Source organism: Gigantopelta aegis, chromosome 7, assembly GCF_016097555.1.
Source record: "Gigantopelta aegis isolate Gae_Host chromosome 7, Gae_host_genome, whole genome shotgun sequence".
Taxonomy (NCBI): Eukaryota; Metazoa; Mollusca; class Gastropoda; order Neomphalida; family Peltospiridae; genus Gigantopelta; species Gigantopelta aegis.
The window spans coordinates 5,348,934-5,362,807 of NC_054705.1; the positions used below are offsets into that span (position 1 = coordinate 5,348,934).

The window sequence follows — 13,874 nt, forward strand, 5'->3', positions numbered from 1 at the left end:
CTTTATCGGCTAAGCTTTATCTTACCAAATACTCGTGTAAAAATATTAGAACAGTGAAGCCTACAATTTACTTCGTCAGATTACCGGAGACACTGTCTAAATAATATTGGTATAATACAGTATTAAAATATTTAAAGTCACATCAATCACATCAAGGTTATACAACAGAGCAGAAATATATATTTACAAAGTGCGGACTGAACTTATATAGTTCGTTCAGTGACGACGTCCGTTCCCCTGCAGCCTTCCAGTGTTTCTCCTCGATATCTCTAAAATCCTATCTATTTATTCGAAAATCTCAGAGACAGCGAATATCGTCTGGGGGCACAACGCGGTACCTCACCTATCATGTGATATTTCCACCTCTTTCAGAGACGGTATATTTTCTTAGATGGCCAGACTTACTGTCGCCAGTTCGCTAGAAATACCCCGGTCGTAAACCGCACTACCGGAGGTATTACGTAACTACTGGCCATATGGCTTCCACACCTGGTCTAAGTGCATATTGGGAATGCAGGACTACCACCGTCGCGCGGGGGTATTACGTAACCAAGCTGCAGACGGCCCTCTAAAACAATTAACATCGCCACAGGCGAAAAGATAAGAGCATGTTCCGTCACACTACTAATGGGAAAACGTTGCAGGTTTCCTCTCTAAGACTAAATATCAAAATAACCAACTGTTTGACATCAAATAGCCGATGATTACTAAATCAATGTGGTCTAGTTGGGTCGTTAAACAAAACAAAAGGTATAATTTTAACGTGTCAGATTTACCAAAGGTTGACATGCATTACCCGATTATTAATAAATCAATGTGCTCTAATGGTTTGGTCAAACAAAACAAACTTTGGTTAATCCATACAGTTGGGGCGGGACGTAGTCCAGTGGTAAAGCGTTCGCTTAATGCGCGGTCGGTGTGGGATCGATCCCCGCCGGTGGGGCCATTAGGTTATTTCTCGCTCCAGCCAGTGCACCACGACTGGTATATCAAAGGCCGTGGCATGTGTTATCCTGTCTGTGGGGTGGTGCATATAAAAGATTCCTTGCTGCTAATCGAAAAGAGTAGCCCATGAAGTGGCGACAGCGGGTTTTCTCTCTATATATGTGTGGTCCTTAGCCATTTGTCTGACGCCATATAACCGTAAATAAAATGTGTTGAGTGCGTCGTTAAATAAAATATTTCTTACTTTCCTTACATTGAGTTATTAAACTCACTCTTGGATAGGATTCGGTACTAGGAGGCGAACCCAGTACCTAACAGCCTTACGTCCGATGGCTTGCCCACTACACTGCCTTTTCTGTTACAATAATAATGCATCGGTGTTCTCGAGATTTTCAAAGCTGAGTACGTCGATTTCCTGTTATAGCGTTTTAGCCTAACTGGTCCGCGCCTACGCCCTCATACCGAGTACATGGAAAGCGACTTTAAATTTTAACTATCAAATTTACTTCTTTTTTTCAGATGACCCTGTTCCAGTTGAGGAGTTTAAACGAAATGTTCGTGACCTAGCCGAACGTAAGTAATTATGTCAGATTTCAGTATTATCGTATATTTTCAATTCACTTTGAAACCTACGCTGCAGTAAGAATCTGAATGACACCACCATATTCCGATATCAGAACCGGATGTCTGCACAAATCAGAGTCAAAATGATGTTAGGCAAAGTTTCCATTGAATGGTCCACAATCAGATGCTCGTTCTCAGGATGACCTCCACTCCCCAAATTCATATCTCAGTAATGTATTATACTCGTATATTGATTTTGAAATAATTATATTTCTGCATTTTAAATATACTCTTCAAAAGAAGAAACGCAAAACCACATTGTCGTAACATTTGGAGAATTGATTTAATTATTGAATGGTGAGTCCGATAATTACCAAATGTTGCAGGATTGTTCACAATTCACTCTAGTCCATTGTGAGTAAGTGATAGGACACACCACCAAGGTCAAGTTCATCTGGAGTCAATACCGGGTGTGGCCTCCGCGTGTGTTGACAACTGCCTGGCACCGCCTGCCCATTGAAGCAACCAGAGTACGGATGACGTCCCGGGGGATGGTGGCCCACTCGGCCTGCAAGGCTGCTGCCAGCTCGGGCAGGGTCTGGGGCTGTGGTTGTCGCTGTCGGAGGCGTCGGTCCAACTCGTCCCATAGATACTCAATTGGGTTCAAATCCGGTGATATCGATGGCCAAGGAAGGACATTAATGTTGTTGTTCTGTAGGAAAGCCGTTGTGAGACGTGCTGTGTGAGGCCTGGCGTTGTCATGTTGGAACACTGCGTTGGCGTTGGCCATAACTGGAACGATGTGTGGCCGGAGGATCTGGTCAATGTAGCCCTGTGCATTCAGGTTGCCCTGCACGTGGACCAGGTCAGTTCTGCCAGTGTGTGAGATGGCTGCCCACACCATGACACTACCCCCGCCGAATCTGTCCACTTCCTGCACGCAGTTTGCCGCATAACGTTCACCACGACGCCTATACACGCGACATCTTCCATCATGATAGTCCATGAGCTGAGACCCCAAATTTGACCAATTGGTACCATCCGAGGGCACCAAACTTCAATATGCTTTTTTGATAGGTGTATGTATCTGGGTCTCAAAACAGCATGATGGACTTTTCTACAGAGTAGCTTAAGGTCAGGAGATGAGTTTTACTAAGAGGGGGGTATTTTCCTTAAAAATTAATAACGTTTCTCCATATTAAACTGTATGTCATTATATAAAGTTTAATATTAATCACAAACTGAAATGCACTTATCAACATTTAAAAGCTAGTATACTACATCATTAAAAAACCTCAAAACAAACATTTTAAAGGCATACTTTATATTATAAACACTTTTACAAGCATAAAATAAGTACTACTTTTATACTGTGTCCGACGATATTGGCGAAATCCAAAGCTTTGATATACATTCTTTCTAAGTATCTACTAAGTATCATACTAAGTATCTATAGCATAGCAAAATGTTATTCTCTTGCTTGAATTACAGGGCAATACAGGGCAATAATCACTTTAAGAAACAATAAAATGATACAGAACATAATGATTACTGTTTTCTGCTGAAATAAAATTTGAAAGGTAAAACACTTTGATAAAAAAAAATGTAACAACTTTCATACTTGTATTATAACAGATGTAGAGGACCAGACACATCTGCATTACTACATGCATGATGGCATGTATTTATGGTTGACAAACTGTTCTGTAGTCTGAGTCAGTACTCATCACTATCACTGCTGTCATCCTCAGACCTGTCATCAATCTGCTCTTGCTCTCTCTCATCATCTCGCATGTTCTCACAAGATTGTAAGAAACATGATTCTGTACATTTCAACCCATTGGAGACACAGGTACACAAAGGAACAGTGCATTGTCTTTTGCACTTGCAACAGAGGAATTCTAAGACAACATCTGGAGCTGGTAGGCCTGTCATCCAGTTAATCTGAAGCCCGGAATCATCATCAAGTATCCAACCGTTGCTGTCATGTGGGCTTGGTATGTTAGGCTGAACCTCCAAGCTCCGATGCCATATAGCTGTTTGGTAGTTTGCTCTAATAGCATGTAACTTGAGGCAGTTTCTACATGGTGGTAACTGACCAGATTCAATATCACCGTTCTTGGATCGGAATATTTGGTATCTCATTTCATTCACGTCGGAGATATCTGATTGAGCAGCATACATACGGCAGGTAAATTGTTCCAAACACTTAAACAGCTCTTCTGACAATAACCAGTCCTTTCCTAGTTCAGCAAAGGCGTTCAGGAACTTGGTGTTGCTTAAAATTACCTTCAGGGGACCTACTTTCCCACGACCACTAAAGGCGCTGACGGTGTCACAACCAGTGTAAGCATGGTAGCCTAGCAATGCATCACATACGTCTTTACCAATGGCACTGACCATTTTACTGATATCAATATATCTGGTCCGAGTAGTGGAACCACATTTAATAAATATGGTGGACCCAATCCTGCTCTGGAAAGCCAAGCTCAATATGATGACGTCTGTGTCTTCAGCAACAATGATGATTGAGTTGAAATCGGGCGATGCATGCTTGCAATGAAGTAGGATGCGAGTGTCAGCCTCCTCCTGTGGTGTCCTCAGATCTTCAACATTCACCACTTTATTGTTTGTGATCTTAGTACACATGTCTTCACAGGTAACATAGAGTATTTTTCCACCAAATTGCTGCCTTCGATTTGATTCTTGCCACTGCTCTGTAATGAATGTTATGAGCTTCGTTTTACTTGCTCCAGAACATAACAAGCGTCTCCACTGTTGTATTTTATGACCAGGTATGATGTTGTTTAAGCGAATACCAGTGTCTGATCCTCTGTGTGCCCTCTCAGCATCTTTGATCGAATTTGGTTTATACACATCAAAGATGACATCAACTCGATCACAGCCTGCTGACAGCCTTAACACTGTTGTTAAAAGCTGGTCAGATAGTTCACTGAATGTGATGTTGTCACCTTTTATTTTTTGAATCAGACTCATTCCGTCAATTATGCATGCAGATGGTTGTGGGATATCTTCTGCTGGAGATGCTTTGCTCTCTAGCCTCCTGGCTAACGCTGCTTTGTTGGTCTTCTTCAATGTACCGTCACAGTTGGCTAGTGACCAAGGAAGTGGCCCAAGTGGATGCTGCAAAACTTTCTTCATGTCAAGTTGTCTACTAGAAGCAACGAGCAGCATCTGCCCAAACAGTTTGTTATCACTTTTCAGTACTAGTTCTTTATTTGATAGCTTCTTGGCTTTATTCATGACATTGTCAAAGGTTTTTAGCTGCAGTTTTGGCAGTCGTTCAAAAAAGTTACAACCCTTCTCCAACCGGTTTTCCTGAAATTTCTGGTATGCATTTTCTCCTTTGATATGTGCTGTTAAAAGGTCTGTAGCAACGTCTGGTGGGGCACTGAAACCTGTGGAAAGATTTATTAATTCAGATGGGTTACTCTCAAATGGGTTTGTCCAATTGGTCTCCATGAGGTCGACTAAAGATTGAACAGCATGCTCATCTTTGTGAATCCGTGAACGTGTGAGGTCTGCATGGATAACACGCCCACTGCTATCAGTTATTTCTGTCATGTTTCTTAGTTGCTTCAGACAACAGCTTCTGTATTCTGCAGTGATGTAGTATCTGCTGACAGCACCGGGTTTTAAACTGAAGCCTTTTGTGCCGCCAGCTGTTTGGGTGTCTTTGTTTACGGTTTCTTCTGTGGTTTGGTCGACTGGAATTTTTCCAAAAGGATTGGTATCACTCAGCTGGACAGAAAATCCACCTTCTAGCATGTGTTTGTGAGCTTCAGGATGAGTTTCAGAGAGTCTGGTCATTTGTGCATAGTATATTGACAGGTATCTGGCATAGTTTTGTCTATCATACGCGAAACACCAGGGTATGATAGACCTAACAGAAGCTAGATGGAGAAGCCAGTTCCCTTCTCTAGAAGCCCGGATGATCGCAAGAAACACTTCTAACATGTCAACGAATGACATCCAGAAAGAAGCAAGTTGGCCACTACTGAAGCGCAGATAATCCATGTATTCTGTGAAACGATCAAGGATTCTGCAGCAAGAAACATCTTGTAAAGTAGCATTTAGAGAACTGCTTGACACATCAGTGTGCAACTGCCTCACCGCTTTAGTTGTGCTACTTAGGTGTGGCAAGTCTTCGTGGTGATTTTCCTCCAACCAAGGATGAAATCCTTTCCATATCAGTCTGAGAAATGCTTCGTAGAGAAGTTTTGACAATCTAACTCCTCGGTTGTAACATCGGCCTTGAAGAATGCTGTTAATGGATCCCTCCGTGATGATACCTGATTCAACTGAAATATCACGCAAGCCAGCAGAGCCAAAACGTTTTCCCATAATAGCTAGCATGTTACAGATTGTATGAAATACACCCATTCTCAACACAATCTTTCCATACAATTCCTGATGTTTCCACACAATTTCTGAAGCTTTAGCATATAGTGCCTGATCAAAGACACAGACGATTTCTTCTAATTCCAATGCTTGCTTTATTTTCAGAACTTGATTGAGAATCTCATAAACAGTAGACATCTGGGTTGCAGGGCCATTGATTGTAGGAAGATACCCAACAGTATCCTTTGTGACTGTGATGTCATCACGGGTTAGCATGTTGAAACCTGTCCATGAACTGATAGATTGTTCAGAACTGTTGATTTGTCTTACCAAAGACCATAAGTAGTTTTTTTTCATTGCACATTGAACTTCTGACTCGTAAAGTAGTTTCTGTGACTTAATAACTAGAGGACCTACCCTTTGTCCAGCATTATATACAGGTACATCTGTATCTACTGGCGTAATACTTCGTCTCCTAGGGTTCAACTGTACATCAGTTACAACTCTTTGGGGTGCTGCAGTGGATACTTGTGGCTGTACTATGATGCCGTTAACTCGATGCGATGTTCCACCTCCACTTAGTGTTTCTTCAAGTCGATCTATATTATCAAATGCTAGAGTTGTAGGCATGCATGGGTGGCTACTGGATGGCATATCAACTCCCAGGTTACTTTCTGTTGCCAATTTCTGGAGGCATAAGGCTGTGTCCAGTTCTTCGAGCTTAGAATGATAGGAAATTCCATGTCCAAGCCTATTGAGAACCTTAATTAGCTCTACATTCCCTGTTAGTGACTTTACAGCCCATGGCAAAATTATTTGCTTAGCGGGTACAACTGTACCACCACTCACAGCATATACACAGTCCTGGCCTAATGACTTGACCAACCGTTGCGTTCGAGAATTTTCTGACTGTTTTTTCTCTCCCATCAAAAGAACATTTAGAAAAGTTTCTAGTGCATCTGGTAACCTGATGTAATCAACATTGAGATCATTAGGTTGAGGAGGCCATGTTTTAGCTTTCATTGATTTGATTTCTGTGCGTATGTGACAAGCTGATATTTTCAGAGCATGTTCCATATCGCTGATATATGCTATACTCTCCAACTTCTCTTTGAGTTGTATGTTTTCCTTTACAAGAGAATCAATAGATAAATTGTCGGGGAATATCACCACTCTTCCATTATCACAAGAAACGAAATGTATGGAATCACCAAACTCGCCTTCCAATTTACGACGGAGATGTTTCTTTGTTTGTATTTTCACTTCACTGTTAGTGTAACCAAATGTCCCCATAAAGTTTATTAGCATGTCTGCAAGGCTAGTCATTCTTACAGCTTCGTGTTCAGTAAAAAGAGTGTTTCGTATATGTTCAAACAACATGAGGTAGGCATTTTGTTCGGCCAGTTGATATTGTTGTTCACTATCAGAGTCTGGAACAAATGGAGAGTTAGACTTGTCTTCCCTTGTATAATTTCGATAACACGATTTATGGTAGTGTGCTTCTGCCGCAATTAGTTCGTGTGATGTAATTGCAAGGATTTTTTGGTCTAATTTTCTCATTGCTGTGCGTCGTATTTTTTCGTCAGATCGGAATTCTCTAGCCTGAGTTAAGGGTTCTCTTGACTTTGATCCAGTGATGTACTTGTTTTTCTTATCACAGAATATGCATCTCTGTTCCAGAACAGGAGATGAATTAGTAGATGGTTCTCTCGATGATTTTCTCACTTCAACATTTGACGTAGACTGTTCTTGCTTTCCTACCAAACTTTCCAATATTTTTTTATGTGTAAATGTGGCACGACAGTTTCTATGATAGAATAATTTGTGTTCATGTTCATCTTCATGAAGATTTAAGATTGGTTGAAACTTTTGAATTTTTGCAGCTTTCAACAGTGCCTCCAATGACTGTGAGTCTTTTGGTTTAGTTAGTTCAACAACTGGAGATGTCTTTGAGCAAATAATGCATGTTCGGTCATCAACACGTGCCCTTTTATGTGGTACTTCCATGTTGTGTCTCTAATTATGAGTCATAAAACTATCTGCAATGATAAACGAAAAAGAAAATACCTCTTCAATAAATCTCTCCAGTAAAGAAATTAATTTAGTGCACAATCAATATCACATCAGTTCATAGTTCAGGATTATCATTTGGAAAATTAGGTTTCGTGTGTAAGTTATTTTAGCCTTATTGGTATTACGGGATAACAGTTTATCAAGTTTAGGATCTAGAAATTACTTACACTATATGCGTATGCATTTTCTGCGAGAATATATGCCAAAAATATAATAACAAAACTACAGAAATCACAATTTTCTAATGCACGCAGTGAAAAAAACATGGATTTTTACGCTTTTTATGACCACGTATATAACAAATATTAAAAGTGTGATAATTAACTTAAGCTACTCTACTGGAAAGTCCATCATGCATTTTTGTATTGTCCTAAGGTATACTAAGACAATTATAACAGTTTTGTTTGGTGCCCTCAGATGGTACCAATTTTTGGCTTGGCTCATGGACTATGACGTCGGAGCAGAAATCGGGACTCGTCACTGAACCACACCTGTCTCCATCGCAGTTGAGGCCATTGTCGATGAATCTGGCACTACTGCAGTCGGAGTCGACGGTGTTGTGGTGTTAAGTTGACACCTCGAACTGGACGTCTGGCACGAATTCCTACCTCACGTAGGCGGTTCCGTACGGTCTGGTCGGATATCCTGCGCAAAACTGGTATTGCTGCGGCTGTGGAGGTGGCAGTAGTCAATCGTTCCCGAAGGTGGCGTACCCGGATGTAGCGGTCCTGCCCGGTGTTCATGTTGCACGTGCAGACAACGCACTTGCAGTGGTGACATGGTTTGCATGTGGCTGCGTTTTTGCGAATATTCACATTTTGGAACTTTATTGTACAGTAGCTGCGTTTTATCGAATGTAACCGTGGGAATGTGTTTGGGACATGCAATGACCGTATATTCACAAAGCATGAACCGGTAGGAAACATAAAATCGGAGTTATAACCCATTTGTACCCTTTTGCGTTTCTTTTTTTTGAAGAGTATATATTCCTGTATTTTGAGCTTCCCACTGTTAAAGAGACTGTCATGAATGTGCAGCTATTGCATCATGTCCCCCAGTAATAAAACATTTTTAACTCTTTAAAATAATTTCGTGCACACCCGTTGGTCATGACATCGTTCGTTATTTTTAATAAGACATACATACTTATAACACCTGCGTGTGATATTATTTTAAATACCTACGACTGGTTATGACCAGGTCGACAATGTCATATCTTGTGCTAAACTGTTTTATATTTCAGTTTCAGAAGAAGATCTCATGAAGCAGGTGGAAGAGCTCTCCGAGATGGAGTAGGATCGCCATCGCGATCATCAGAACAAGTTGAAACAATAAAGATTTGTTTTTCAACGTAATGAGCGTTATCTCTTTTCTATATCATATATCATGCGTGAATGTATGAAGGTGGGGTTTGTAGCAGCCGAAAATCGCCCAACTGCCCGAGTGGGACATCGTGGGCCGGTGTTCTCGCTGGGTGAAAATTAGAGGAGGGAGGCCGCGCAGCACCATACCCTTCAAAAAAAACAAAAAAACAAGGTGTGGGGGGGGGGGGGGGGGGGGGGGGGGGGGACAGCTTGGTGGTTACCCTGTTGTTGTGTGTTGATAGATTTTGTGGAAAGACATACTCCTTATTTTGCCTACAAAACGTTTATACAAAATATAAGCAGACTCGTCTTTTAACTGAACCGAAGATGTTATCGGTCTGATATTCACAGGCAGTTCCGGTTTTGCTGAACGGATCAAAGTTTTAATACTATTATTTTAATAAAAATTTCAAGATATACGAAAAAAACACACCAAAAAAACAACAATTGTGTGATCCCCTAATGTCGAAAACAGTTTTTGTTATTCCCATCTTCATCGAATGAATCGATTGCTGTGATGAAATATTATCGCCAACTGATAAAAAGTAGTTTCATTTTTGTAGTGGCGGTGTATATATTATTTGACACTCAAGATGAATGATTTTAATGCTAAAGACTACCACTTCTGTTGATTTTATAAGCGGTGATATCCCCTCAAAATGAAAAGTTTACAATATGTTATAAGAACTGCTGAATAAACAGAAAGACAGAAATGACAGAAAGTAAAAATCATCAGTTACAATCAATTATATCTGTAACTGAGGACAAAATAGCAGACGACAGTTAGTGGAAACAAAAGATAGAGTGACCGATCTGATCACGGGATAAATATGGCGCCAAATAAGTGTGTGTGTGTGTGTGTGGGGGGGGGGGGGGGGGGGGGCGGCAATCGGAGATTGCCGAATCCATAAAAAAAGAAGAAGATTTCATTGCTCAAATAAAATATAACTTTTATTGTGTGCATTAAACATACAAATGGATACAGGTATGGGACAAAATAGAGGCTGTTAAAAATACTATAAAATTACGTTACGATAACTGTCGTAAATGTTTCATCAATTGCTTTTTGGTACACAACGCGACTTGTTTCCTTTGGTGTCCAGCTTGCAAACTGATCTTTGTGGGGGTTTTATGTGTGGAATAAAGTGTACATTTGGAAATAGCGGAGATAGGTTCTGGAAAATATAGTAGGGTGCTGGAAAATACAGAGAGGCGCAGAAAAATAAAGGAGGGCGGAGCACGTGAAAGGAGGGCGGCAAAATGCAATCAAAACGAGCCGGTGCTCAGCCCAAGATGGCCCAATTCTAAAAACATTATGTACCAAATCGGCATAAAATGTCCCCACTGCTGAATTGTGTGTTGGAGCAGAAACATATACGAATAACTGTGCATGTATTTATTGATGTATGTGTGTGTGTGTGTGAATCTCTCTCTCTCTCTCTCTCTCTCTCTCTCTCTCTCTCTCTCTCTCTCTCTCTCTCTCTCTCTCTCTCTCTCTCTCTCTCTCTCTCTCTCTCTCTCGCGCGCGCGCGTGGTACAGCGTTCGCTTGATGCGCGGTCGGTTTGGGATCGATCCCCGCCAGTAGGCCCATTGCGCTATTTCTCGCTCCATCCAGTGCACCACGACCGGTACATCAAAGGCCGTGATATGTGCTATCCTGTCTATGGGATGGTGCATATAAAATAGCCCTTGCTGCTAATCGAAAAGAGTAGCTCATGAAGAGGCAACAGCGGGTTTCCTTTCACAATATATGTGTGGTCCCTAACCATATGTCTGACGCCATATAATCGTAAATAAAATGTGTTGAGTGCGTCGTTAAATGAAACATTTCCGCCCCCCCCCCCCCTCTCTCTCTCTCTCTCTCTCTCTCTCTCTCTCTGTGTGTGTGTGTGTGTGTGTGTGTGTGTGTGTGTGTGTGTGCACGTATGTATGCATGCATGCATGTATGTATGTTAAAGTTTGCTTTGTTTAACGACACCACTAGAACTCATTGATTTATTAATCATCAGCTATGTCAAACATTGTCTAATGTTTACATTTGTAGTAAGCCATCTGTTATATGCACCATCCCACACACAGGACAGCACATACCACGACCTTTAACATACCTGTTGTGGTACACTGGCTGGAACGAGAAATAGTCCAATAGACTCATTGATGGGGATCGATCCGAAACTGACCGCGCATCAGGCGATCGCTTTACGACTGGACTACGGCCTGCCCCTTCATCGAACTTAATGCCCGGCGCAGACGAGCGTTTTTTAACGCATGTGTCTCGTGCGCGCCTACCTGCGATGCGTTCCTGCGATCCACTGACGATTTCTTTTATTAATTAATTTATTTATACTTTACTCTAGGAAAAATAACAAAAATGAAATGTAATTTATTAATACATTTTAAAACATAATACACTTTATTTAAAACATTATGTACAATATACTATTACGATATAAATATTTCTTATTTCACAATTATTGTTTGTTTTAATTATTATTATTATTAGGCATAGTACAATGAATGCAATAATTTAATTTCATCTATTTAGAAATGTCGTTAATTACACATGACTAGACTTGTTGAAACATTTACATGTTAGTCATTTTAATGGTCGGGTCTGTTTTCACAGTTCTATTCATCACTGAAACCAATAATTGTTAATTTCGTTATATGCAGATATATAGACAGATGATTGGTCAATATAAAAAGGTGAACGCAACGCAGACGCAAGTAGGCGCACACGTGCGTGTAAAAGACGGATGCGACAGGAGACGGATGCGTTTGTGCGTCTAAAATCAAATATATTTGATATTTGAAAAATCGACGCAGCGCTTGATATTTGAAAAATCGACGCAGCGCTAAAAAAACGCAACGCAGAGGGGGTCGCACATGATGCGTTTTTACTGCGTTCGTACGGATGCGTTTTTTAACGCAAGACGCATGCGTTACAAAACACTCGTCTGCGCCGGGCATTAGTCTTATAGGTATCCGGTACCGACTCCCATATATAATTCATTCCATGCAATTGTTAGCTTACGTTTGAGGGCGATCGCATATGATGCTTATTACAGTGTTATCTATACACACCAGATGGGTTATTTCTGCAAGTTACATTTTGTGCAAAAAAGCAAGAAATAAGCCAACATCAAAACAGTAACAACAACAAGAAACAACAACAGTTTCCCAACCCCACTCAATAACTCATTATACGGCATTGCCTTAACGATATTAAATCCGATAGGATTTATTTAAATATTATGATTTTGTTTTTTTGCCCAAAATTTTGTTTTGTTTAAAGACACCTCTAGAGCACATTGATTTATTAATCGTCGGCTATTGGATGTCAAACAGATATAATAACACAAAGCACGGCCTTTGATATACAAGTCTTGGTGCACTGGATGGAGCGAGAGATAGTCCAATGGGCCCACCGACGGGGATCGATCACAAGTCGACCACGCATCAACCGAGCGCTTTACCACTGGGATATGTCCCATCCCCTACCCCTACCCCCTTTTTGATAAGAACGAACCTAAGTAAACGCCTATCATACAACACCTATTTGTCTGATATAGCATCCAGTTTCCGAATCCGATTATATTTGTATTAGTCCAGACTAGATTGTATCTCATGAACAACATTTATCAGCATTGGTTTGTGGACGCCCTGATGGTCTAGCATCAAACAGACGTACGTATCGTAAATACCCGAATCTGGATACATATTTTATTCATATTAGTATTAATGCCAAACAGCTATATAGTGCTGAGAACGATTCACTTCGCGTATTTATATGGATTACAATTAATATTGTGGGTGGAATGATGCAAATATCTGATGTAAAGCTTTCAGGCAAGCTCATTTTGCCAGACTATTTCTTTTCTTCTTTTTGTTTGTCCACATACATACATACACACACAGAGACACACATACACAGATACACAAACACACACACAACGATACACACACACGCATACACACATTACATACACGCACATTTTTGTGACACATACACGTTACAACACACATTCATTCGACATACACACACATACACACGCATACACACATACACACAAGTTTACACACACACACACTACACACACTACAGCACACACACACACACATCATCAGCTACACAATTACAAACACCTCAGTCCATTTATCGACATATTATTAGAGAAAACCCGCTACCGGTACATTTATTCCAAAAATATCTTAAATGTGTTATAGGAGGATGTGCGAGTTGTGTTGACTGTTATTTTCACCATGTTTTGTCTTCGATATCCAGGCAGGACTATTCAGTCAATTTATCCTTCGACCGAACATGACCTTTCCAAAATACATGTTTGCGTTTATCTTAGATATACGATTTGTTATGGGACATTCTTTATTATTCAGATCACACATTCCATAACGACTACTGAGCACTACACCTAACATTATGGATGTTTACGTTTATTGTATAACATTTAGTGAAACAGCTTAAAATATCAGTGAAATAAAAGTGTTATCAGTCACTCAGTGACGATAACATATTTTAGAGTGAAAATTTCACTATTTCACTCCAA

The 13,874-nt window shown here is 40.5% G+C and overlaps 1 protein-coding gene across 1 annotated transcript in view; it reads left to right on the plus strand.

The window, feature by feature from the left end:
• The window catches only part of LOC121377722, a 44,212-nt gene extending 34,919 nt beyond the window's left edge, over nucleotides 1-9,293 (plus strand). Inside the window, exons 4-5 of the mRNA XM_041505808.1 lie at nucleotides 1,465-1,518; nucleotides 9,188-9,293. Of these exons, the coding sequence (XP_041361742.1) occupies nucleotides 1,465-1,518; nucleotides 9,188-9,240 (107 nt within the window). The 3' untranslated portion in view covers nucleotides 9,241-9,293. The remainder of the gene's footprint in view (nucleotides 1-1,464; nucleotides 1,519-9,187) is intronic.
• Nucleotides 9,294-13,874: the final 4,581 nt, after the last annotated feature.